The sequence below is a fragment of the Microcebus murinus genome, chromosome 10 (assembly GCF_040939455.1).
Source record: "Microcebus murinus isolate Inina chromosome 10, M.murinus_Inina_mat1.0, whole genome shotgun sequence".
Classification (NCBI taxonomy): domain Eukaryota; kingdom Metazoa; phylum Chordata; class Mammalia; order Primates; family Cheirogaleidae; genus Microcebus; species Microcebus murinus.
The window spans coordinates 11124572-11151262 of NC_134113.1; the positions used below are offsets into that span (position 1 = coordinate 11124572).

The window sequence follows — 26691 nt, forward strand, 5'->3', positions numbered from 1 at the left end:
TGTGTTGAGGATGCCCTGTATTGTCTGTGTGTTATTGGTGAGTTTTGTTGCAACGTAAGGAAGAACTTACAGCTATGAACCTCTGTGTAAAGAGAACGGTGTTGTTGTCATCCAATATATGCTGGTGTGTGAGAAGTGGCTGTTACATGGAAATTCCCATTTGATTGGTAGGCCGTGGCATTTAGATTGTGTTGGGAATTCCCTACATTCTTTGTGCTTGACTGTGAGTTTTTGCACGGCTTGCCTGGTACATTTGTATTGATGCACCACTTGTATGGCATATGAGAGAAAGTGGTGGTTGATGGGCCTTGGGTTTATTCTGAGCTCTTGGTCCTTTTCCCAGAAAATTGTGGTTTGGATCCTAATTTTGATTTGGAGGTGCATTCTAAGGAATCTTCTCCATTGCCTCTTAAATCCTTTAAAAATAAGGAAGGACAGGAGAATAACCCCCTTTGGGCACCCCAGTTGGTTTATAGGGCCTCTGCTTGCAGGTATTGGCATAAGGTTCAAAGGCATGCCAGGATTTCTAGGATGGCCAATTCTTGTGTACAGGTTCCCTGCCATTCCTTTCATCCCCCAGTCAATATTTTGTCTACCTCCATTTCAGGGTCAGCCTCCTGCAAGCCTCATGCAATGTCCGTTCCCCAGTAGTGACCACGATGTGCGTGTCGCTGGTCTGGACGGAAAGACAGGTGAGGGACACGCAGCCCTCCTAGAAGGGTCTCTCGGGGGGACTCCAGCGTGTGCGAACTCGCACCCTCATCTTCGAGCTCCCAGGGGAACACGAGCATTCTTCACGGTCACCTCTGGCTCAATCTCCCCCTCCCGCCAATCAATTCAGTTTATGGATCTTTCTGTCTTGCCAGCTAGCGTGGATCACCTTGCACCCTCGTGTGGCTCTCAGGTGAGAGACTTGTCTTCGCTCTGAACTGCGGGGTGTGGGTTCCAATCCTGCTCTGCTCCTCCATGCCGGCTCACCTGGGCAGGTCGTGTGACTGCGCTGTGCCTTAGTTTCCTGTCACGAAACTGCTGTGACAAAGAGAGTTTCTGCCTCCGAGAGTCAGGAAGGTCAAAGGAGTTGGTCCTGTGCATGCCCCGGGCAAGGCCGGCTGGGAAGAAGCACGTGATCCTTCTTGGCCATTTCGCTGGAGAACTCAGGCTCTTACTTAGTTGTCCACTCTCAAGGGACTAGACGTCCAACACAGGATGCCGGATACATTGGAATTTCAGATAACAACGAATAATTTTTTTTAGCATAGATTCTGTATCCTCCTCTCCCTCATGCCTTTCTTCTTCCCTCATCCCTCCTGGATTTTCCCAGGATTTCCCCCCCAGTCCCCACCACCACTTCTCCCTCCGCTGGGCACAGCCACACAGCTGTCCCTTGTGTCTCGTGCGCCGTCCTGTGCTCACTGTCGTGGGCCCCAAACCAAAGGCCCTTCTGTTTAACAGACTCACCCTCCTTCCAAGGCAACTGGGGTTTCAAAGAGCAGCACCTACCCCCAACTACTCCAACACAGACACAGACATTCAGGCTTTTGTCTTATATCACAAAGATTTTATTGCAGTCTTTGCTCCTTCGCGATGTCCGGATATTTTGGAATTAATACCCTGGACTTCTTTCTAATACACGTGGGCCCATGTCATTCATTTTTAACAGAGGGTTCTACTTTAGAATGTACTAAAATGTTATGGGAATTTCAGTATGGATGGACATTTAAGTTGTGTATACATTTCTTCAACCACAAGCATTGCTGTAATGAACAGGGATATAGGAACAAAAGTAACAAGAACACTTGCTCTGCCACTTATTAAAACATGGTAAAACTAGAACAACCAAAACGGAGGGTGCCATCAAGAAAACAAGGTAATGAAAACGGGAAACCTAGAAACTGACGGAGTACATGTGCGAGGACTTGCTACGTCATACAAGCGGCATCTCAGATACGTGGACAAAGAATGGACGACTCGGCAGATGCTGCGAACACGCTTCTGTCTCTCATCCACACCTTCCAAAAGAAAATTTTACATAAAAAGCTTGGAACAAAAAGAACTAGAAAAAAAAATATAAATGATGACAAACGCAACTTTGCAGTAGGGAAGGCCTTTGTAAGTCTGACCCCAAAAGTGCAGAAGGATTTCACCATAGATCTCTTGGACAACACAGAAGCTTCAACGCTGAGCACCCTCAGAAGCCTCACATACGAAATTATAAGACAAATCACAAACTCAGGGGGAAAACTTTGCACCATCTACGAAAAGGCATACGTAAATAGTTTTAAAAACATAATCAGCAAAAGATAGCACCCAACAGAACAAAGACCTTAATAGGCTCAGCCTAGTTAAGAAATACCAATGCCCAAGACATTAATACGTACAAAAATATGTGCAAACTTGACAATTATCACATAATGCAAATCAAAGCAATTTAATGCCACTGTTTTTTGTGTGCCAGAAAGGCAAAGATTTAAAGGAACCATCATCCCCACTGCAGGCCCAGACTTAGACCGACAGTCCCTCATGGCGGCCACTCAGCGTGGAAGCTGTACAGGCTTTCTGGAAGGGAGGGAAGCAGGCCACGCCGACTGAAAGCCCTCAGGCATCATCCTTTGTTCAGTAACTTCTTCCAACTCTTCTGCAGCAGATGTGGGTTCTGGATTCCTCTTCCCCCACTTCCCGATATTCCCCAGGTCCTAGACTGGCCGTCACTTCTGCCCTTAACCACCATTGTCCAATCAGTGACTTCTCCACATGACGTGAGCTCTCACTTGTCTCTGCGACAGGGCTCCCCGGGAGCTCCCACACAGCCTCTCACGTTCACCCCTGCACCCCTCCTACCACGCCCGTTTCCTGACGACACGGCTGGGCTGCGCTGCTCCCCCCCACACACCCTGGACTGCCCGGTCTGTGCTGCCCTTCCAAGTCCTGCCCCTATCGTGCCCACTTGGTGCCTCCTGGTTCGGCACCCGGGCAAGAACCATGTCAGGTGTCAGTTCCTGCCGGGGACAGGCAGCCCACACAAGCCCTCGCACACAACCAGACGCGTCTCGATCTCCGAGTAGGCTCAGCTCGGACCCCAACCACACTCTGACGATCAATCAGTGAAGGAAGGAAGAAAATAGCAAAAGCAAGGAAACCTGATAAAAAAGAAATGAGGGGGAGATGGAAGGAGTATGATGGAAAGCCTAATCATTCACAGCCTAAACATAAATTCACCTGAACTATGTGTGTGCGCGCACGTGTGTGTGTGTGTGTGCGCGCGTGCACGTGTGTGTGTGTGTGTGTGTGTCTATTAGGGGGGAGCGGAGTGATTTGGGGACAGCAGCGGGGCTGACTCCCTTCCTGGACAGGAGGCCTCCCTGGGGCTCTGCAGAGGTGACCATGGAAGGGGCGGGAGGCTGGCGGGAGGGGGGCAGGACTTGCCTCGCCAGGTCTGGAGGGGCTCAGCACACCTGGCCAGGCATGCTGACATCCCAAGGGGGCAGGGACAGGTAGTCCTGCTGCTTCAGGGCTTTGAAGAGCTGGATGGCCGGCACCTGGGTCCCCGCCTGGCCCGGGGGCTTCTTGACTTGAAAAGTCTGGTCTAGATCCATGACCTCAGGGCAGGACCCTGGGGAGGACGGCTTGCTCCGGGGTGAGAGAGGGCCCTGGCCCAGGCCAGGGAGGAAGCAGTAGTCACCCACCTGCTGCAGGACAAGGAGCCCCTCGGGCTGTGGGGACGCCAACGCGGGGCTCAACATGGGGCTCAGCACGGGGCTGCTGGCCGGAGGAGGGGCAGGACTGCCCAGGGGGCACTTGGGGGACTGGCCTGTGGGTGGAGGGAGCTGCACGTAGCCCTCGAAGCCTGGCTTCATGGGGGCTGGCACAGGCCCCCCGGCCGGCCCAGGGCAGAGGCTGGGGCTCTGGTCTGAGCATTGGCCTGGAGCAGGAGCCAGGGAGACAGACAGGGCCCCTGAGCTTGGGGTGAATAACAGGTCTGCAGCGGGGATATAACCAGAGGCCATGGCAGCATCCTTGGGGTCCCCAGAGCCTGTGGACAGAGCCACTTGACTGTCCACTGGGCCCTGTCCATCCCCCCTTGACTCAGGTGCAGGAGGGGCAGGGCCTCCCCCAGACTCCAAGGAGGGGCTCCCCTCAGCCCCGGGGCTGGGCCTCCGCTCCACATCCTGGCCGTGCCCCTCCACCTGGGCCAGTGGGACCAGCTGCACCTGCCCCCCAGCAGGCAGACACAGGTACTCCAGGGACCCTGGGGGCGGCTTCTGGCCCTCCCCTGGCTGCGGGGACACCAGTTGGTCCCCGAGTTCAGGCAGAGAGTGGCTGCGGGGCGGGCCCAGGTAGGGGCCGTTGAAGTCAAAGCTGGAAAGCTCATCCTCAGGCCTGCCCGAGGGCTCTGGCGGGGCCGGCGGGGGGCTGCGGGGCTGCTCTGTGGGCTGGCCAGAGGCGGCCGGAGTCACATCAGGCCCTGATGGCGGGTCGCAGACACTTTTAGGGTCCTCTGTGGTGAGAGGTGACACCTCGACGTCCTGGAAGCCCACAGGGATGACCCTGTGGGGAGAGCATGGGCAGAGATGTCAGAGCCCCCGGGCAGAGGACTTGGCTCTTGCTCAGGGCTGGAGCGGGCTGGGGCGGCTGTCCGGAGGGCCAGAGCCACCCAGCTGCAGTGAGCCCCTGAGCGGGGAGGGGAGGGGAGCAGGAGCCCCAGAGAGGGACACCGCACGGACGCTGATTCAGGCTCTCCCTAGCCACACACTTCATCCTCCATGCCTGGGTCAAGGCCTTCCTCTGCCAGGCCGGTGGCCTCTCCCTCTGCGTCACGGGCACCCGCCCTCAGCGCCAGGTTCACGGCCAGCCTGTGCGCCATCCACTCTTCCTTCTCCCTACCAGCCGTGCCGTCAGCGCCCCCCAAGGGGCCGCCTGCACGGGCGCCAGGGCCCGGGGCCTTTGTACCCCAGCTGCCCCACGAGGCCTCTGCACTGTGGCACCTCCCTGGGCAGCAGGGCAGGGGGACGCCATCTGCTCCGGTCTCCGGCCTCCGGTCAAGTCCCTTGTCTGGCCCTCCCTCACCTGGGAAAGGGAAGTTCTTCCTGATATCCACCCGGGTCCCTCCTGCTTTAGTGCAAACGAGCCTCCTTGGATCTCTTCACTGTGAGCCACAGGCCGGAGGCCACCTCACTCGGGCCCCTGACGTGCACAGCAGGGCCACCCCCCACCTGCTCCCCAGAGGTCGGGAGCCACCAGGGAGCCCAGACACTCACCTCTCCAGCCCAGGGAAGTGGCTGCCCCGGGGCCCCTGGCGTGGGGGGCTCCTGCCAGTGGAGGCCAACGCGCCGTCTGGGAGCCACATGCCCCCGCTCCCGTTCTGGAAGAGCAGGGACGTTTGTGCCTGTGGGCGTGAGGGGGCCTCCAGAGGGCGGAGGGCGGAGGGCAGGGGGGCTCACGGGACTCAGGGAGCCCCGGGCGTGGGGAGACTCTCCACGTTGTCAGGAACAGTCCCAGCCTTCCAACACCAGGAAAGTGAGGCCCGGAGAGAGGCCGTGGCCTCCCCGCGGCCCTCAACACCTGAGGACAGGGCCCTGTTCCTGTGAGTCCCCTAGCTGGGGTGTCACAGAGCCCAGGCTCACCCCATTCCTCCTTCACACCGGCCCTGAGACCCCTCCGCAAGCAAACCCGGCACCGCGAGCCGGACCAGGGGCTTGCACGGGCTCCCAAGCCGGCGCCCACCCGCTGCTCATCTCAGCCCCCGGGACGTCCCCAGCCTCGGTCCCGGTCCGCCGCTCAGCCCCTGCATAAAGGGCCTTGTCTCCCCTCCAGATGCCCGGGGCCTGCGGCGACCTTTGCCACCTGACACCACCCGGACACTTCAGGGCTCAGCTCAGGTGTCCTGTCCCTGGGGGCTGTTCTGCCTCGGGACACCCACCCATCCCAGTGGCAGTGACGCTGCCCTCCAGCCCCCTGCCCCGGGGCGCCCCCACACTCAACCCTCCACCAGCCTCCGTGCAGAGCTGCGGCAGGGAGGGCTGGGGCTGTGCGCCTCCACGTGCCCAGGGGAGCCCAGGCAGCCGCCTCCAAGCTCTGTCCCGCTCTCAAAGCTTACCAGGCCCTCCCCAGGCTTCCCAGACCCTACCGCCCACAGCCACAGGAAGGGAAGGAGGTAGGGACAGGGACAAGGAGGCAGGAGCAGAGGACCCTGCGCCCCTCACAGATCCTACCTGGAACAGGAAGCTCTTGCTGGGGTTGGGGATGGTCTCTTTCCACTTCCTGTTCAACCTGAAGACACCAGGGAGGTGACAGCCATCAGAGACTCTAGGGCCGGCCAGCTGCTTCCATGCTCATGTGCACAGGGGAAACTGAGGCCCAGAAGGTGGGTGGCACAGAGCAGGGACTAGAGGGAGCTGGGCTGGGGGCCCTGGCAGCCCCTGAGGTCCTGGGTCCCCCACTGAATCCCACAGAGTCCCCTTACCTGTACCCATAGATGCCACAGAAGCGGAGGGCCAGGAGCAAGGTGAGGGTGACGCAGACCAGGATGAGGGCCAGGACCCACGTGGGCAGCACTGCCACAGCCAGGAAGGAGGAGGGGCATTAGCATCCAGGGGGAAAGGCTGGAGGCTCAGGAGGTGGGGGCAGGGCAGGGTGGGTGGGGTTGGCTCAGTATCCCCCCAAGACTCTGCTCTGTGCAGGCACAGGGCTCTGGAAGCTAACGACCTTGGGGAGTTCTGGGGGTGGGCAGGGGCCAGGCACCTGCTAAGAAAAAGAGGGCACTGGTCTGAACCTCCACAATGTTCAACGTGCTGGGGAGGACACAGGAGGGTTAGAGCCATTCCAGAAGCAAGAGGTATATGGGGAGTGCAAGGACCACAGTCCATGGCAATCACAGGGGACTTCCTGAAGGAGGCAGCACATAAGCTGGGCCTCCAGGAACAGAGAGAGTGAGAGAGGTGGGGATGGAAAAAGCCGAGCTGGCAGAGGAACCAGCAGGTGCAAAGGCACCTCAGGAGCCCCTGACCCTTCCTGCTGCCCAGCCCTGAGCCCCTCACAGGCTGGGCCCCTCCAGGACTCCCCTCTTCTTCCTCCCTCCGGCCCATTGGTCCAGGCTCCTTTCTGCTTGGTTGTGGCCTCTCTCGGGGCCTCCTCCCCTGCTAAGGCTGGCTGTGGACTCGGGGGCTTGCTCCCAACACCTCCTCTATTCTGTGTCTGAAGCCACCCCTTGGATGGACCTTGTCTTGTTCTATGAGTGCCCTGTTGGTCACTATGGTGAAAGGTGAGGGGCCAGTGAATGCAGGCAAGTGCAAAGAGGTGGGCTGATCAACCACTGGGCAGTGGCTGCCACAAAGGCTAATGAAACCAAGGGTCATGTTAATAGAGGCCTAAGCCCCAGTTTGAAAAAGGAGGGATGGTGAGACATGCTCCCCTCTGCTCCTTCAATCCTCAGCTGCAGTCTGTTTTGCATGCCAGGTGTCAGCTTCCAAAGACTAGTGACAGCTGGAGGGAAGGAGGCCCAGGTGGGGTAGGGCCTGGAGCCTCTCAGTCAGCCCTGTCCTTTGCCCAGCTGAGCTGTCGCAGGAGGGGTGGGAGAGGCCAGGAGACACACCCCAGTCGGTTTCCCAGGAGCACTCCTCACTCCACTTGCTCCAGATGCCGCTGTAGCCCGGCCTGGAGGGCCTCACCCTCACCCTGGCCCGGTACGCGGTGGAGGGCTCCAGGGCCGGCAGGGCCATGCTGTGGGCGTTCTGGAGGGCCTCGGTCTTGCTGTCCTGTGGGTTTGCGCGTGTCAGCAGGTGTGCTGAGGACCCCAGTGCCCGTGGGCACGGCCGCAAACCCCTCCCACCCGGACGCTCCAGGTTTTCTTGTTCCCCTTCGGTCACCAGCTGCTACTGCATCCCAGACCTGCTGTGGCCTCACCCCCCATGGAGGGCTTACTGGGGTGCCCAGCCAGGGACAGCACTCCAGCCGGAGCCAGGGGCTCCCCCTCTGTCAACACAGCCCTCCGACACAGGACAACACCAAGGCCCAGAACCCTGAGCGGTCACCTGGCCCCACCTTCAGTTTTAGACTGCCCAACCTCCCAGCATTCTGGGCGGGCAGCCTGGACCCAAATTCTGGCCTCTCCAGAAATGCAGTGCAGGTCGACTGGACTCTGGACCCTGAGGTGGGAGTTCAGGAGCCTGGAGCCAGATCCCGGCTCCACCACTGACCCAGCTCCCTCCTGGCCTCAGTTTCCCTATTTCTAGCCTGAAGCCTGGGGCTGGCTCTGTGGTTTCTGCTCCGGGCTCCGTGGAGGCCTCCAGGCCTGCCTGGGGGTTGGGGCGGGAGACTGAGCCCTGGGCTGGCACCCCTGCCCCGTCAGGAGCAGCTGTCCTCTGAGCGGCTGCACACTGGGTCCAGATAAGAGTTCTCTGAAGAAATGTCCCCAGGGCTTTGTGACGTTTTTAAACCCTTATCCCAGCCTTCTCTCAGCCCCTTCCAGCCCTGACAGCCTATGCTCCCTTGCAATGCAAGTTCAGGTGTTGTTGGGGCCAAGTCACATCACCTCTTTGAACCTCAGCTACTTCTCCAAGAGGTGGGACAGTGACCTGCCGACTGCACAGGGTGGTGATCACCAAGTCCCGGGGCTGCCTCTGACGGGCCGCCTGCTGGGAGCCAGGCACCTGGCAGGTGAATTCCTCGGGGTGTTTTCTTCCTGTCTTGTCCTCCCACTGTTCAACCCCCCCCCCCCCGTGCACACCCCCCCCCTCCGTGCACAGGCCCTTACCTCCCACGTGGCCGAGTCTCTCCTGTACTGCACCTCGAAGGTGTAATCTATGTGATCGTATTGCATCTTCCTTGTCTCCCAGCGGAGGCTGTAGCTGTCCCCGTTCTTGGTCACGTTGAGGCTAGGGCGGGCCATCTGGACTGGAGGGAGGGAAACTGTTACAGGTGGTCATGACACCCATCCTCCCATGGGACATTCCCTGTGTTCCACGCTAGACACCAGGGCTATTTCCACTGGCACAAGCCAGTGGTCCTACACAGATGGTGACCAAACAGAAAGGTGAAGCCCCTGGCAGACAGCATCTCCCATCTGTCCAGCAGACCCCCAAGTGGAAAGAGGCCAAGGGAAAAGAAAGCAGAAACTGGGCACGAAGTCAGAAGTTCTGCATTCTAGCCTTGATTTGCTTACTAATAGCTGTGCAACTTTAAGTCAGTCACTCAACCACTTTGAGCTTCAGTCTATTCATCAGAAAAACAAACAATGCTCATAAGCTCGATTTCTTCAAAGGGCTTTTATAAAAATAATGCTAATGCCTGTAATTCATGAGGTCTCCTATGGGTCAGGCATTACTCTAGGCCCTTTGTGTATTTTGTGCACTTGAACTGTAGGAATTCCTTTTACCAGGGAGGACCCCCAGGAGAGTTAATGGTGGACTCAAGCCCAGGTGACTAAGACAAACTGGCCTCTGCTCTTGACATAGCACTAAAGACTGAATGGAAGGACTTGGTCATCACAATAGACTTTAGGGGGTTCTGTTATATCGGGGTCATTGCCACATAACAGGAATGAGGGATGTAAACCTGTGAGGATTAACAAGGTACTTACATGCACCCCAGCCCCCAGTTAAAACATGAACCTCGGATCATGCCTGTTGAAGTCTGAGAATATCAGAGAACTTCGGAAAACAGGAAGAGAAAAATGCAACTGGGGGAAACAAGGGAAAGTTCTAGGGGGAGCGCAGGAGGTGTGGTGGGCGGCAGGAGCTTTGAGAGCTGCAAGGCGGGGCAAAGAAAGCCAGGGAGCAGGGGCTGAAGACCCGTGCCTGGGGGTACACATGGTATCTTCATTCACACTTTGACCATTGTCATTGCTGTATCATTGCTTCTTGAGAGCTTCAAAAGGAGATCACAATTACTTTTGTTTGCCTTCGGCCACTGGACTGCATTTCTTTGAAAGTGACAACATGAAGCCTGGGCCATGCAGAGCCCTGAATTTTGGGGGGTTACACAATGAAATGGTGCTGCCCCGAGACCACCCGCACAGAAGGCTCAGGGAAACTCACTGTGCTCTGAGTTCTTAATGAGTTTCTCTTCCCTCCTTGGCCGAACAGAGATGGTGTACCGGCCGCGGGTCCCGGGGTCGGGCACGGGGATTTGGCATCGGTGCCGGGTGTACAGGCTGCTGAGCTCGTCCTTCAGCACCGGGGAGCACTCCTCCTCCCTGAGGATCACAGCTGGCTGAGGGCAGGGAGGAGGGAGGGACCCCGGGGGCGAGGGATGAGACCCCGGGGTGGGCTGTGGCTTTGGCTGGGGCCCCAGGGACAGTAGGACTCCTGGAGACGACAGCAAGGCCAAGAGGAGAGGAGGGGACGGGGACACGCTCACCCTGCATCCGGGCTGGACTTGTAGAAGAGGCCGAAGGAGACCGAGCTGGCCACCTCCGTCCTCACCTCCCACGAGCAGCTGAGCGCGGCAGCCCCGTTGAAGAAGCACTGCAGGTTCTGGGGCTTGGCCTGGTCGCCTGGTGGGGAGACAGTCCTTCATTCGTCAGTCCTCCCTCCTCCATCCACCCCTCCGCTGTCGCGGGGGCCGCCATGGGACGCGCCACGCAGGGGTCATGGGCCTTGCGGCCAACAGACCAGGGAGGAAACTTCAGCCCGAACCCAAAGCTCAGGGGAAACCCTCCCACCTGCACCCTCCGGGGAGGATGGGGACAGCGTCTAGGTTTCAGAGTGTGGGGACTGAGCACGGTGCTGTTGGTGAGCCCTGCCTGCGTGCAGCACCCACTAAGACATAGCCGTTAACAGCACTACTGCCTTTATCATTGCAATTGCTACCATCATCATTGCAATTGCTACCATCATCATTGCAATCGCTACTGTCATCTTTGCTATCGCTACTGTCTTCTACTATTGCAGAAAATTGGAACTCCGAAGTGAACAGATACCGAGTCTCCTGTGCAGAGTCGCAGCGGAGAGGGGGTGGCCAGGACAGGATTGCAAAGACAGCAGGGCAGATCTGGGAAGCCCACAGGTGGCCTCTCGGACCCCTGCTCCCCCAGGGCACTTCCCGGACTGGCTGTTACCTGGCTGTGAGTCCCAGCGCACCTCGGGGCTCCACTCGCTGGGCCGTCCTGAGAAGCGGGAGCCCGGGGCCAGGCGGGTGCGCACCCGGGCCGCGTAGGTGCTGCTGGGCAGGAGGTGCTCGGGCCCCAGCACGGCCCGGGACGAGTTGCAGCGGAGGGTGGGGGCGTCCTGTCGGGAGAGGGCGGGGGCTGGAGGAGGTGCGCCCGCCGGTCCGGTCCCTTCCGGCCCGGGCAGAGCTGGCTGTGGCTCCTACCTCCCAGGGGTCCTGCAGCCGCTTGTAGACCACCTCAAACTCCAGGTCCCGCTGTGACAGCCAGTGGGGCTGACGGCCCCCAAGGGCCACGCCCCAGGTCAGCAGGAAGTGGTCCCGGGCAGCGCGGATCCGGACGTGCTGGGGCGCGGGGGGCTGCACTGGAGGGGAGGAAGCAAAGGTGCCTGAGGGCTGGTGGCGGTCAGGGCCCGCGTGGCCTTCCTGTGGACACACGGGCTCCAGGCAACCTGCCCCGCCGCTGCCGGGCCCTGAGCAAGACCCGTCTCCTCCGCCGGCCTCAGCCCTCATCCGCAGCCTCGTGGGGTCTGAAGGGGAGGAGAATGGGCGCTGGGCGAGGGCTGTGCACACACAGCGCCAGCTCTGAGACGGCAGGAAGCTCTCAGCCCCGCCGCCCGCGTCCTGAGGCTCCAGCAGAGGGCGCTGCGGGCAGACCGGGCTCCCTCCCCCGGCCAGGCCCCTCCCGCCGTCCACGCCAGGGCAGATGCTCCTGCCCCAGGGACCTCCTGGCACCCCGTCCCCATGCACACCCCTGTGCCCTCTCCTGGCCTGCGTGGCTCCTCGTAATCCCCCACCGCGGTCTCACCACCCCCCGTGGATTGATGTGTCTCCCTGCCTGCCTGCCCTGAGGCACCAGGAGATGGGGGACGGGGCTGGCGTGGACCCTTCCCCAGCTCCAGGCCTGAGGTGTGGCTGAGGAGTGAATGTGGGGGCAAGCCGAATGAATGAATGAATGAATGAATGAATGAATGAATACATGTCAGCAACCTTGGGGGCTTCTCATGAAATCCGGCAACGAAGCAGGTGGGCATCTGCTGGGCCCGCTGGGTTGGCCAAGAAGATGCGTTAATGAATGACATGGCTCCTGCTTTCCTGAAGTATCTCCGCCTCATGGCTGAGGGGTGACTTTGAAACACAAAATATCCCCACGGGCAGGATGTGAGGGTTCCGCGCCAGACACGGCCGTGGCGTGTTACAGCAGGTCAGAGCTGCAGCCCTCAGGAACCACAGACCCAGAACCGCGGACACACAGCAGGGAGCCGCCCTGCCCGCCACAGCCAGGACGGCCACCACTCGTGGGTCGCTGCTGTCCCCGCCCCGACACTGTCACAGCGTGGACCCCCCCCCCCAGCCCGGCACCCTGGGAAGCTGCCACCAGGTGAACACACTGGGAAGCCAATGCAGAACCAGGCCACCTGACTTGAGAGACGGAGAAACTGATAGAGAAGGGGACGTGTCCCGATCTCCACGCGTGGGGCCTCAGAGCAGAGCAGATGCACAGCCGTCAGCCAGGCTCCTTGACTCATTGCCAGTCTGCTGTAGGCTGGACCCTGCCTCCTATTCAACATGTGCTCCACGAGGCCAAGTGCCACCCTCCCGTCCCCATATCTGAGGTGTCTCGAGCGCCAGTCCCTCCCCCCCCATTTCTAGGCCGGAAGCCCCAAGGGGCAGGGATGCCGACTGGCGTGTCCGCTGCTCTCCTGGTATAGTAGGCGCTCAGGGAAAGAAGAAGTGAAGGAGCAAATGGCATGTGTGTCCTAACGATGACTTGCGTCCCCCCATGTTCCCGTTCCCTGGCCATACCCCAGTGCATTCTTTGTCCTTTATCCTGGGCTCAGCGCCTGAGCTCATGCTCTGGGCTCCAGCCTCCCTGCCACCCCTGCCCCCAGCATCCGCACACCACCTCCAGTCATGCCATTCCCTTTCCGTGGCTCTCCACGCCCAGAGGGTGGCTCTCAACGCCTCTGCGTGGCACGGAAGCCCCTCCAGGGTCAGGCCCCTGCATGTGTCTCCTGTTTCCTCCTGCCACCTGCAGCCCTCTCGAAATCGATGCTCCCAGGACAAGATGGCCAGCGCTTTCCCAGCACCCTGCGCCCTCCCGATCTCCCAGACTTGACACAGGCTGTCACCCTGCCGGGAAGGCTCTTCCCACCTGAGCTCCCAGCCACCCTTCAGATCTGAGCTACACGAGTCTTTCTTCTGGGAAGCCTGCCCTGATCTGCCAGGGCCGGTGCCTCTGCCCACGACCCGTGGCACACACAGTGGTGTCAGTAAACCCTCAGGCGGGACAACACCGGTGTTCCTGCCTGCGGGCTCTGGGCTCCAGTCAGAAGGGGACTCTCTCATCCGTCAAACACGTTTGCAAACAGCGTGAACTCCTCACGGCCTAGCCCATTCCCTCTTCCGGCAACAGGTTCCCGAGGCGGCAGAAAGAGGCAGGAAGCCAGGCCAGAGCCCCCTCGCCTCTGACCCTTGCCAGGAGCGGCAGGGTGGCCGGGGACTGGGATCAGAGGCCCAAGAATCAGACCTTCCTGGGTGGGCATCTCAGCTCCGCCAGTGGCAGCTGGGAGGCCTTGGCAAGTCTCCTCCCTCTGTGTCCCTTTCTTAAGCAGCCAAGCCGGGAGAGCAGTGCCCAGCCTGGAGTCGCTCGGGGTCACGTGGGAGCCGCAGCCTCTGCTGGCAGCCTGCCACCTGCGTGGCTTCTGTCATGTCAACGCAAACGCTTACAGAACGCCTCCACTTTTTATTTAGCCTATTCTAAGCAATAATGTCCTTGAATCCATGAATTTGAAGTGCCGGCTATATTTCTTTCTAATATAGAGTCCAGGAAACCCTAACTACATGAAATGACCATTTCACGGCTCCCAGCCCATACGGGGCCACCAGCTCTGTGTCCAGCATGCAGCCAGCCCTTGGGAAGGCTGACCCTTCACTGTCACTACTGCTGGGGAGGAGGGACTCTGGGAAAGCGATGGGACCTCTCTGGGCCTCAAGGGCCTCATCCATGTAATGGGTTGCTGCAGAAACGACCCGAGACAAGTAAGATGGAAGACTTTTGTAAATTGGTAAGTTTCTATGTGAGTCATCAGAATGGCTTTCTTGAAGGGAAACCTTCAGAGCTGACCCCCTGGCTCAGGGGGAGGTGGGGGCAGCTGGGGGAAGGGTGGGTCCCTTTGACAGGGGCTTCCCACATGGTACCAGCTCCAACACCCCCATCGTAAGTCCTCAGCCTTCAAGGCTCCAAATCCAATCCCAAGCCAGTGTCCTGCCTTGAACACTCCCTGGGCCACCCCTGGTGCCCACTGTCTAGACAGGGACCCAGCCCTCACCATGCTGGGCCAGAAAGACGGTGAGCTGGATGCCCAGGGGCCGGTCTGGTTGGAATGAGAAGTAGTCCTTGTCGGCGAGGATGAAGGTCTTGTTGGGAATGACACATCTCCGGGGCACACAGTGGGGAGCCGGGCAGTCTGCCCAGGGCATGTCCTCACTGAGCTCGCAGGACACTGGCTCCAGGGGGTCACTGTCAAGAGAGGACATGGCTCAGCCCGGAGTGAATGAGGGTCACTCACTCATCCAGTGTGCATGAGGTGGCTGCCATGTGCCTGTCTTTGTCTAGAATCAGGGCCTGGCAGTGACCAAAACGCACACAAACCCTCACGCACGGAGCTGGCACCCTGGGGGAAGCAGGCACACATTAAACAGGCATGAAATGGGCAGTTTGTCACATGGAGAGACCTCATGTGACTACGTGAAGCAGGGAGGGGGACGTGGTCTTGACGGGATGAGGGTGCAGCTGGAGATTGGAGTCAGAGCATGTGACACCAGGGCTGGGCCCGTGACTAAGTCCCGGAGCGTCCAGTGCAGAGGCAGGGGACTAGGAGAAAGAAGCAGAGAAGACCAGGGGCAGGGAGGCAGGAGGACCACTAGGCAGTGGAGTGACCGCAGGCCAAGAAGAGAGCGTGACTCTAAGAGGGCAGTCACAGCCCAGCGGGTCAAGTGCAAGAAGGCTGAGGATGGATCTTTAGAGTCTGCAACAGGCAGTCACTGGTGAGCTCGACAGGGGGCTGGCTGAGAGCGTGGGGCTGAACCCTCCCGGATCGAGAGGGTTCCAGGCAGGTCCCTGGGAGGAGCGGAGGGTGTCGCTGTCCAGGGCAGCAGGGGGAGGCCGGGGCTGCAGGGCTGGGTGCCGGGAGCCAGCCAGGGACTGCGTCCTTGTTGGCGTCTGCAAGGGGGGTCAGGGTGCCAGTGCAGGGTGATTGGGAAGGATCCCAGCAGAGGCACCTTCACTGGCACAGCGAGAGCGGGCACTGGGGTGGCAGTGATGTCCTTAAGCAGCAAGACCAGGTGGGACCCGGGCCCAGGCCTGAGAGAGGAGCTGGGGCGGGTGATCCTCTGCCTGGGCAGTGAGCCAGGCCCAGGGCCAGGGCGGCGGGCAAACATGGTGGGGGTGAGTCGGGGCTGGGGGCATCTCTGCAGGGCCCGTTGTCTCAGAGGAGCAGGAAGCAGTCGCAGCCAGGGGGGGCGTGGGGGGGCTGGGGGGGTGAGGTGGGATCGTGGTGAACAGAGAAGGGAGGGTGGCGGCGTCTGGGAGAGCAACAGAGCGAACTGCGGACGTGGAGGTAGGGGCTGGGGGCTGGGACAGAGCCTGCCCCACCACGAGCAGCCTCCAAGGGGGTGGCGCTGGTGCCTGTGGCTCCAGCTATGTAGTCATTTCGTTCATGGATGATTTAGTCTCTCACTACCATCCCAGAGCGATGCCGGTCACCTGCCCAGCGAGGTGTGGCCTGGAGACCTTGGGGTGAGAAGGGCCGACCCTCATCTGGAGGCCGTGGAGGCCCCAGGACACGCTGGCGCTGCCTGCACTCACCATCGAGTGGCCGGGTGTGGCCCTCACCTCCACGGCCTCGGTTTCCTCTTCCTCATCCCCGCCCTGCCCTGCTCTGCCTGCCTCACAGAGAGGAGGAACTAAGAGCGCTCATGTGGGGTCGTTTTGTCAAATTGTGATGAAACCGCAGAGACTGTCACCACCACAACTGCATCAGTAGAGAAGGCACATGCAGGACCCCGAGCTCAGACAGCAGCGCTGCGGGCGGGGCAGGGGCTCTGGGGAGGGCGTCTCCTCCTCTGTCCTCTGTCCAGTCCCCTCTAGGCTGCCCTGAGACATCCCTCTCTGTGCCACGGCCCCCGGCCAGGCACAGCAGACACAGCAGCCCCTGCCGGGCCCTGCACCCAGCGCCACTCACTTGTCCACCCGCCGATGGAGGGTCACGTTGATGAGCCGCTGTGCGTCCTGGGTGTCGGCCCACCTGCAGGTGATGTGGCTGGTGTAGTCGTTATAGCAGCGCAGGGTCTGCAGCGGGATGGTTTCTGACCGGGAAGAGGCAGGACAGGGTCAGCCCTGTCCCCTCCAGGGTACCCTGTCACCGCCCCTCCCGGCGCCTACAGCGCATCCAGCCCTGGGGAGGGGTCTCCTGGGCTCCTGCCTGTGGAGCCTCCTCTCCTGACAGAAGCACAATATTCTGGGTGGTCCTTAGCACGCTCCCTGGCCCCCTGGCTGTGCGCTGCCCCAGGATCAGGCCCCCCACCTGGCACATGTGTCAGGCTGCGGCCCACCGAGCAGCCTGGGAGGAGGCACAAACCCAGCCTGGAGGTGCAGCGTGGCAGTGGTGGGCCCCAGGCCCCCCACCTGCTCTCTGGGCCTCAGCCTGGGGAAGGGAGCCTGGTTCCCATGGTTGTCCCAGAAGCTGGTTCTCTGGAGGCACTGGGACGCACCACTGTGCCAGGACCTTCCCAGCAGGGCCTCCAGGCACGGGGGGGGGGAGGGGGGCTGCAGGACAAAGGCCTGGGGGCAGGAGATGGGGGGGGCGTCAGGGCAGCAGAGTGTCTGCTGGGGCTGGAGGGGCAGGAAAAGGCTAGAACAGTTAGTTACCCTGGGGCCGGAGGCCTGGAAGCCTGCACTGAGAGATAGAGTAGCCGGACAGCCTGGGCCGGGTATTCCAGGAGACCAGGGATGGACGAGCAGGGACATGGAGGAAGAGGGAAAAGAGGGGGGCCCGGGCAGGTAGGGAGAGGGGCAGAGGGAAAGAAGGGAGCAGGAGGTGTAGGCGTGTCCTGGAGCATGCAGGGGAGGGGGCTCCCAAGCCCAGCGGTCAGGAGGGGGTGGGGAAGGGGAGGGGGCAACCGGACTCACCTGCGCCCGCCAGGCCGGGCACCCAGCACAGAGCCAGCAGGGCTGTGGGGAGCAGCCCCCGGGACAGTACCATCCCCCTGGTCCGCTCTGGACAAGCAGGGGCCAGCACCGGTGGGTCCTCAGTGTTCCAGAGTGCTGTGCTCCTGCCCAGCTGGCGGCCAGGAGAGACCCATGTCACAGGCCCTCCCTCTGGGCTCTGCCTCCTCCAGGCCTGCAGAAAGAGATGTCACTTATGATCTATCCCTCCGCTCCTCATGGTCTCAGGGACACACCCAGTTTTGTTGCGGGAACCCAGAGTGGTGGCCCTGATGCATGACATGGGGGGACAGTCCCCTCCCCTGGAGCCTCAGTCCCCTTGGGTAAGACAGCTGGGACATGAGCTTCATGGCCTTGGGGGCGGTGGGTCCCCCGTCTGGTCGTCAACACCTGCCACCGTGCAATGCCCAGGAGAGGAGGGCAGCTCCCTGTGGGGTGCTGGTCCACATCTGCTGTGGGGAGTCACTGGTGTCGGATGCCCCTGTGTCATCATCGCCCGGTGTGATCACAGGCACACACAAACTCGCGCATGCTCTCTGGAGCACTGGGAGAATGCCCCCCCCCCCATTTACTGTCACTCCTCCCCAACACCTCTGCAGCCAGCCAGTTCCTTTTTCTCCGCAGGGCTGGGGATTTCCTCCTTTGCATTCTGTCCAGCTCGGGAAGTACCCAGGGCAGTACAGCAGAGGACCGCGGCCCCTTTGCCTCTGTGAGATGGCTTGCAACTCCACTCTGGACACACACACACACACACACACACACACACACACACACACACACACACTATATCCATGGACACGCTGGCTGGAAGCAAACTCTGTTTTACCCGGGAAGGGGCTACATGATACAGGAGGAACCCAGAACAATGGGAAGTGATATCATATTCAACTAAAAATGCTGAGATAATTGAATAACCAAATAAAAAACATCAGTCTAAATCTCCATCTCACACCTCCAAATATTAGGTTAATAAAAAATTTAAATGTATCCCTCTGTGCTTCCTTGCAATGACAATCAAATAAAAAATGAAAAAAAAATTTAAAAGAAAATTAAAATTATTAGAAGTAAATAATATTTTTAAAATAATAATAAAAAATTTAAATGTAAAAAGTTAAATCACGTTAGACTTGCAAGCCATAGAAGTGAATAACTTTGAACTATTTAAGCTTAAAAGTAGTAGTAGCCAAAGACTGACAGATAGAAGTAAATAAAAGTGAAATCTTCTGTGTTTTATACAATTTACTGAACCATAAAGCAAAGGAGAGAGTGCAAAAAAAAAAAAAAAGTTTGTGCCAATGTATTGATCCGTTAGGGCAACTATTACAAAATACTATAGCCTGGGTGCCTTATAAACAGCAGACATTTGTCACTCACAGTTCTGAAGTGTGGGAAGTTCAAGATCAAGGCCTGGGCAGATTTAGCATCTGGTGAGGGCCTGTTTCTCGTAGAGTAGACTACTCACTGTATGCACACGTGGTGGTAGGGGTGAGGGAGCCCTCTGGGGCCTGTCAGAGGTGCCAGTCACTTCCCACAAAGGCCCTCCAGATATCCTCGCATTGGGGATTAGGTTTTAACACGCCAATTTTGGGGGAACACAAACATACAGACCATAGCAAGCAAAATTATAGAGTACAAGTTAGCGTCTTTCATTGCAAAAGTTTAAAACAGATTAACGTCCTCAAAGAAAATAAACGGAACATTCACAATACACGGAGAGAATTCGTGCCAGTGGCCAACAATATTTTAATGCTTACTGTGAACCAGACACTGCTCAAAGGGCTTTACAGATACTAACACATCTATGTATAGGCTACCATTAGTTCCCCACTATATAGATGGAGACGCAGGGGTAGGGAGGTTAAGTAACTGGCCCACACTTGCACAGCTGGTAAGGAACTGGCTGGCTCTAGACTCTGTATCCTTAACCGCTCTGCGACTGCATTTCCCAATCACCAGTACCGTGCATGTCTATTTTGGCATGCACTGATTCAACAAACACTTCTACAGACAAGCACACTTAGAGCGAAGATAACGGAAACCTTTAAAGCATCTAAATGGGCAGCCTCTGGGAGATTTGAGAAATCACGGCCATTTAAAAGAAAAGACGGCTGTGCAAAGAACAGATAAACAGAGTTCTTGGAATTTGAAGATTTAGGAGCCATAATATAAAAAAAACTCAATGATGGGCCACACTACAGAATGAATGCCACAAATGGAAAAGGTAGATATTAAAGACAGAGCAAATGGGCAAGGAGATGAAAAGTTTTAGAGAAAAGTTAAGATTTGGGAAAGAGATCCAAGAATTCCAACAAGCAGAAGCAGAGGGCGGAGAGAATTGAGGGCAGGTGTAGCAGACAGTGTCAGGTTCCAGCTGGGTTTATTGCTGTGCAGAATAACAGCTTGTATTTCGTATGCGCTACTGCTGCTGGGTGTGGTCAAGTGACTAAATGTTGTCTGAGAAGATGTGAGTGGAAGCACTGTCTTCCAAAACAGTCTGCTTAAAAGCAGTTGGCTCAGGTGGGAGGGGTCCAATTTTGCCCTTCTGCCTTTCCTGGAAGTGACAGCTGGAGCTCCAGCAACCATTTAGGACCATGAGGTTACATTGAGGATGGAAGGGATGGAAGCCGTATGCTAGGATGATGTGACAGGGAGGAAGCTGGACGCCTGCTGTCACTCTGGGGCAACCATACCTGCCTACCTCCACACATCCTTTACGTGAGGGAGCAAAGAAGCTTCTATGTTGTTAAGCCACTGCTGTTGGGAGATTTGTGCAACCAAATAGATACAATTGGAAATAGAAGAAAACTTCACAGGGCTTTCAAGCAGACAACAGTCCACTAAACAAAGAACAAGGTTCTTTTTAAAAAATATTTTTTAAAGACTGTAAGGGCTGGGCATGGTGGCTCATGCCTGTAATCCTAGCACTCTGGGAGGCCTAGACAGGAGGATCGCTTGAGCTCAGGAGTTCAAGACCAGACTGAGCAAGAGTGAGACTCTGTCCCTACTAAAAATACAAAAATTACTTGAGCACGGTGACATGCACCTGTTGTCCCAGCTACTCAGGAGCCTGAGGCAGGAGGATCACTTGAGCCCAGGAGTTTAAGGTTGCTGTGAGCTACGATGATGCCACTGCACTCTAGCCTGGGCAACAGAGTAAGAATCTGCCTCAAAAAAAAGACAATAAGGAAGACTTTATTCAAAGGGGATTACTAAATTAGGGCTTTGTAGGAGGGGATAGAGAGTGGGCTTAACTGTCAAGATTGCTTTTTTTTTTGAGACAGAGTCTCCCTCTATTGCCTGGGCTAGAGTGCTATGGCATCAGCCTAGCTCACAGCAACCTCAAACTCCTGGACTCAAGTGATCCTCCTGCCTCAGCCTCCCAAGTAGCTGGGACAACAGGCATGTACCACCATGCCCGGCTAATTTTTTCTCTATATATTTTTAGTTGGCCAATTAATTTCTTTCTCTTTTTAGTAGAGATGGGGTCTCGCTCTTGCTCAGGCTGGTTGTGAACTCTTGACCTTGAGTGATCCTCCTGCCTCGGCGTCCCAGAGTAGTAGGATTATAGGCATGAGCCGCTACACCCTGCCAAGATTGCTTTTTAACAGTGCTATTCCCAGTTCACACTAGTAAACTCTCAGTCTTCCGAGAATAAAAGGGTAATCCTGGAAAACCTTCCAGAAGAAAACAAACACACAGGTTACTGTCAAGGGAACAAGGGGCAGGTTGGCAAGAGATTTATCAGTGACCCTGAACTCTAAATAGATGTCCAGAAAATGCCAAGGGAAAATATGTTTAAACATAGAATCGCAAAATGCCAAGCTTTCTCTGACATTCAAGGGCAAGAAATATTTTGCATATTTAAGGGCAAAGAAAGTTTCTCAGATCATTTCCAGAAAAAAAATTGTTCTAGGCTGTAACTCAGGAAAAGAAAAAATCCCAAGAGAGAAAGATAGGATGCAATACTGAAGAAAAGAAACCAAGAACACTTGAAGGTAAGTAAAGAAGATTGTCACTGCATAAAGTGAAAATAAATAAATACATGATACAATATTGAACTAAAACTCAGATGATTTTAATGTGGGAGTTGGCTGTGAGGTTGGGGTGGAGAGTGAAGGAGAACTGAAAACTTGCTAAGGATCTTGTCTTGTTTGGAAGATCATCTATGTGCTAATTAAACCCAAATGCTGGTGGGAAATATCCGTGAAATACATGTGTCAAAGATGTAAGTCATTTTAAGTCATTAAGGAAAGGAAGTAAGCATGGAGACAGGAGGATGGCAGAGAAGGGGTGGAAGGAGAGAGAAAAGGGGAGACAAAAAGAGAAGAGAAAAACCGAACACCTTCTCACTCAAGATAAACACAAACATAAAAATTCCCCAGCTTATGAAGAAATGTAATGGTCGAGATTAAAACTGGGGAGGGGGTGCGGGAAGCACGGCACAGCACAAATTCACTCCAGATGAAAACGATTTCATAGCACAATCTGACGAAGACTTTCAAAGGAAGCTTGCACCACGGCCAGGGAGAGTGTTCCACAAACGGACGGACAGCGCTTAAGCAATCTATTTACGATGAAAAGAAACAGATGAGCAGATTAGAAGTGGGGAGGGGGAAGGATAAGTTTATCTTGACAGATGTTCCTAACTATTTAATAACACACACGCCATTTCTGATTAAATGAACAAACACACGAACCTCAGCGCCCTCCTGCCGACGTCAGCGGGCTCACGCGGGGGAGCCCCCAACTGTGTCTTCATCTCCAAACATCAGCCCCCCTCTACCAATGTCTAAATTCAAGGGAGTCGAAATGAACATTCCAGAAGATTTATAATGGGCTTGACAAACTGATTCTAAATTATAACACACCGAAGATGAAAGACTTGCTCTGTCAGCTAGAAAAATAGTAAGGAACAAAACAGTAGACAAAACAGAAAACGATAAGGAAAGTAGCCAAGTGCCCATAGGGTTTCAGAAGCAATGGCAGCATTGCACATCGCGGAGGACGGGATGGATGGCCTGCTCATAATTAGCAATGTTGAGACAGGTGATTATTGTTTTAAAAAGTTAGGTGATTACTCTACACATTACTCACCCCTCCAAATTCCAGAGAGATTAAAAAAATCTAAAAGCCAAAACCAAAATAATAAAAGCATTAAAAGTATTTCTGTAATCCTAGAAGTGGAACAAGACACCAAAGCCATAAAGCAAAACATAATGACAGATTTGACTTCGTAACTAAAACATTTTTACTTGACACAAGACACCCTACACATGGTGAAGATAAGTGATAATCTAGGAGAATATATGTTCGACATATGTAGATGAATTAGTAATACACGTAATAAATGAATCACGCCGAAAGTTGAGCCGTAAAAGGCAAAGAGCCCACCGGGAGATGGACCAAGGACTTCTTCATGTTTATCATAAACGAAATGCAAATGGCCAGTAACTGTGTGGAAGAGGCACAACCTCACTCATAATCTGGGAAGGAAAAACATTAAGCAAAACTGAGATACTTTTCATTTATTATATTGGACAAAATTAAAAGATTGATAATTTTCCCAGAGATAAATTGGCCTTCTTATGCACTACCTTGGGTGTGTTAGTTCAGCTACTTTGAGGAGGACTTGGCAACACCCACTAAAATTTTAGACACACAACCTCTCTCTTGCACAGTAATTCTGCATCTAGGAATCTAAGCTACAGAAACACTTTCGTAGGCGTGAAAAATTGGAAACAACCTAAGTATCTATCCATATGAGATTAGGTAAATTGTGGCATACCCATGCTAATAAATGCCACATGTTTCTTAGGGTTAATTAATGAGTTAAATCTATATGTAATATTGTGGAAATTTGGAAATATTCTGAAATGTAATATTAAGTGGAAAAAATCCCCTTTCTGTAAGAAGAAACCTATATTCTTATATCATGCTTAGGAAATGTTCTGGAAGGATACATTAGTAGAGAGAGTAGGGCCTTTGTCTTTTACGATTCATAATTCTGGATTATTCTAATTTTTTAGTAAAAGGCAAAAGATTTATATGACCTGAAGAGAAACCAGAGTATGGATTATTCTAATTTTTAATAAAGCAGATATCTTTGTATTTGCTTGGTTAACATCAAATACACTCATTAAAAAACTCGTGAACTACCTGGTAGTATTGGTTTATCTTTGTATTGGAACAATATAAATAAAATCAGGGCCGGGCGCGGTGGCTCACGCCTGTAATCCTAGCTCTCTGGGAGGCCGAGGTGGGTGGATCGCTCAAGGTCAGGAGTTCAAAACCAACCTGAGCAAGAGCGAGACCCTGTCTCTACTATAAATAGAAAGAAATTAATTGGCCAACTAAAAATATATATAGAAAAACTTAGCCGTGCATGGTGGCACATGCCAGTTACTCAGGAGGCTGAGACAGAAGGATCGCTTGAGCCCAGGAGTTTGGGGTTGCTGTAAGCTAGGCTGACGCCATGGCACTCTAGCCCAGGCAACAGAGTAAGACTCTGTCTCAAAAAAATAAATAAATAAATAAATCGGTGACTAAAAGAAGAGTGACCAAAAGCTAATTGAAAAGGTTTACTCATTATAAAATTATTAAAAAGCAGGAAAGAGGATAGAAAAATATTATAATCTGGTTATGCAAAAATATAACCACAGGGCCTTTGAAGACTAAAAATTACACATATGCGACTTGCCCATAGGCTCCTGTCCAAATGCAGACCCACTGAAACACCTGCCCTCCCAGCCTCAGGACGAGCACACACCTGCACCCACCCCAAAGCAGACACCCCCGGACGCCCACCCAGGCAGCCACACACAGCTGGGCCCAAACCCACATAAGCAACAGCGGTTCAGGGTGGAGGGAGACAGTTAACAAAAAGGGAGATTGCCAGGTAGTGCCCTCTGCGTCTCCGGGCAAGGGACCAGGCCCCTTCTCAAGTTCCCAGTGAGCTTCCTAGCGGCACCCAGCTCCAGGCCCAGCACAGCAGGGCTCCAGGTCTCAGCCCCTGCCTCTCAGTCTCTTGTGCATCTGTGATTTGCACACACACACACACATGCACACGTACAGACACACTGACGCACAGAGGCATGCATGCTCTGTCTCTTTCTAAAACCGGGATGCCAAGGCATACCCACACTCTCTCCATTCCATGGATGAGGAGCTAGAAGCCCAGGGCACTCTCACTGCCACCAGCACCTTAGTGACAAAGCAAAGACAGACAGAACCCAGATGCCTGACTCTCAGGCCTGAGTGCTCTCTGCCTCCAAGGTGTCCTCCCCACCAGGACAACCGGCTCCGGCTGGTGAGGCCAGTGAGGCTGGGTCCCTCCAAAGCCCTCGTACAACATCCAAGCAGGTTGGCACCCCTGGCTGTCTCACTACCCACTGGCTGCCTGAGGAGTCAGGCTCAGGTCTTTCCAAGCCCTAGCCACCCCCTCACGCCCGCAGAGCACTGCTGCCCACATGACACCCCCAGATGCCCCTAGCCTTTTCCAGCCTTGATTCCCTGCACCCTCCCCCCCTTTTTAGCCCAGTTTCTGAAAGCCCAGCGGTACCTCTGTGTGGCAGGACAGACCAGCCTTCCCCTGGAGTCTCCAGACGGCAGTGAGCCTCACGCGCTTCCTATTTATGCTGACGTCGTTAGGAAACAGAGAAGCAGAAAGAGGAAGCAGTGCCGGTCCAAGACCTTTCTGTACAAATGACTTTTCATAAGCATCACCCCGCTTCTTAGAACTGTGGACGTGACTTTGCTTTTATTTCAGTTAGAAGGACTTCTACCCCACTTTGTCTCCCTGTAAACTCCTACGCATTCTTCAAGCCTCAGCTCAGCAGGGCCTCCTCCATGCAGCCTTCCCAGACTGCCTGTGGGGGTGCAGAGGGAGGTGGCTGCAGTAACTCAGCCAGTGCGAGCCCAGAGCCAGACAGACCTGGGCTGGCCTCCCAAGCCCATTACTTAGAGCGTGACCTTGGGCACATCACCTGCGTGCAACTTCTCCGAGCCTCAGGAACCTCCCTTGCGATGGTTACAGGAGCATCTGCCACCTGGAAGGGCTGTCACAGGAATCCAGCGGGAGGCTGCATGGGAGACCCTCGCTCGGCGCCAGCCCAGGGACAACCCCTCAAGCAGTAGCCGGTGGCATTTTGATTCCCAGGTGTCCTGTTTTGCCTTGCGCCTCCAACGTGTCTGTCAGTCGTGCGTGGTCACGATGGCGTCTCCCCAACATGCCTTCGGGGCTGGCTCACACCCTCCCCCAGCGTCCAGCACGTGGCCCGGCGCCGAGGAGATGCTTAGTGACCGCGTGAAATGAACGAATGAGTGAGTGAGTGAATGAGTGACTGATCACTCCCTGAGCACGGCACGGCTGGCAGCGTCAAGGCAAAGGTAAATGAGGTGCACTCTCTGTGTGTCTCTCTCTCTCGCATAAAATTTAAGGAGGCACCCGAAAATTCAGTAATCAAATCACGTTTTCGTGCAATATGGTAAAAAAAATCAAAATTAATGCAAAAAGCGTCCATGGTGAACAAACTGTCAAAACTTTTGATAAAGACAGGGTCGGTCCAGCGCCTTGCAGAGCCTTACTGGAGTCTAGGTGAGAGGAAACGCATCGCATTTCTCCTGTCTGAGAGGAGGACGCCCCCCGCCCGGGGAAGGGGACAGCGGCCGGCTGAAGGGGCTGAGGGGATGGAGGTGCGAGTCGGCCTCGAAGCCGCTGGACGCCGGGCCTGGTTGGTCCTTGCCGCTGCTGTGTCCGCCGGGGCCGAGGGCCCTGGTGGCCTTGAGGGGACAGAGCACGCTGTTGGGCGGAAAAACAAAGACACGGAGGCTCCAAGTCGAAGTGACTCCACCACACCGGGCTCCAAGTGGGGAGACGTCGCGGGAACCCTCACCCGGTCCATCTGGCTCATCACCCTTTCCGTCCGTGAGTGATCAGTCGAGCGGCACAGCGTGCACATCTGCGCCCGAATAGGTCCAAAAGAGCTCTCGCTAAGCACTAGCGTTTCAGTGTCAGCCTGTCCCGTCACTAAGGTGTTCACTCTAGTCACTTGGTCAACCTGGTGTCGCCATGGGACTGAGTGACTTTGTCGGCATCTAACTGAACACTTTTCCCCCTCAGTGGTACATTAAATGACATGTCTGACAATTGATGACATCGTAGAGTCTAAGAAGCCCAGTGGGACCTTGGCAAGAACCTAATGCAGACGATGGCCGGGGCATGAGCATTTTCTCTGTGACCGGAGCCGGACCCAGCGCCTCCCCCTCCTCCGCCCCACAGTGGCCTTCAGGTGCCTGCTCCTGTCTTCACCCCACAGAGGAGGAAATTGAGGCATCAAGAGCAAAATACCTCGTCAGAAGGAACA

At 55.7% G+C, this 26691-nt stretch overlaps 1 protein-coding gene across 2 annotated transcripts; it reads right to left on the minus strand.

The window, feature by feature from the left end:
• Positions 1 to 1536: 1536 nt before the first annotated feature.
• On the minus strand, positions 1537 to 24974 carry CSF2RB (colony stimulating factor 2 receptor subunit beta). Of its 2 annotated transcripts, XM_076007011.1 has the most exons (15): positions 24888 to 24968; positions 17294 to 17504; positions 16347 to 16470; positions 14433 to 14623; positions 11308 to 11465; positions 11054 to 11222; positions 10354 to 10489; positions 10032 to 10189; positions 8750 to 8889; positions 7589 to 7751; positions 6461 to 6551; positions 6210 to 6267; positions 5256 to 5359; positions 3424 to 4545; positions 1537 to 2009 (listed from the first exon to the last, which is right to left on the minus strand). In XM_076007011.1, the coding sequence occupies exons 2-14, from the start codon at positions 17364 to 17366 to the stop codon at positions 3444 to 3446; spliced, it is 2667 nt and encodes an 888-aa protein (XP_075863126.1). In that variant the 5' UTR covers positions 17367 to 17504; positions 24888 to 24968; the 3' UTR covers positions 1537 to 2009; positions 3424 to 3443. The 2 variants fall into 2 exon arrangements, with proteins under 2 accessions (XP_075863126.1, XP_075863127.1); XM_076007012.1 differs by lacking the exon at positions 16347 to 16470 and having other exon boundaries at positions 24888 to 24974.
• Positions 24975 to 26691: the final 1717 nt, after the last annotated feature.

What these genes read in the sequence shown, in the direction of transcription:
- CSF2RB (XM_076007011.1), bottom strand. Translation starts at nt 17,366, where the DNA reads ATGGTACTGTCCCGGGGGCTGCTCCCCACAGCCCTGCTGGCTCTGTGC. An exon ending in GAGACTCGGCCACGTGGGAG is followed by an intron (nt 7,752 to 8,749) that starts GTAAGGGCCTGT and finishes GCAAACCCACAG; the next exon opens with GACAGCAAGACCGAGGCCCT. An exon ending in GCAAGAGCTTCCTGTTCCAG is followed by an intron (nt 5,360 to 6,209) that starts GTAGGATCTGTG and finishes CTGCTCTTCCAG; the next exon opens with AACGGGAGCGGGGGCATGTG.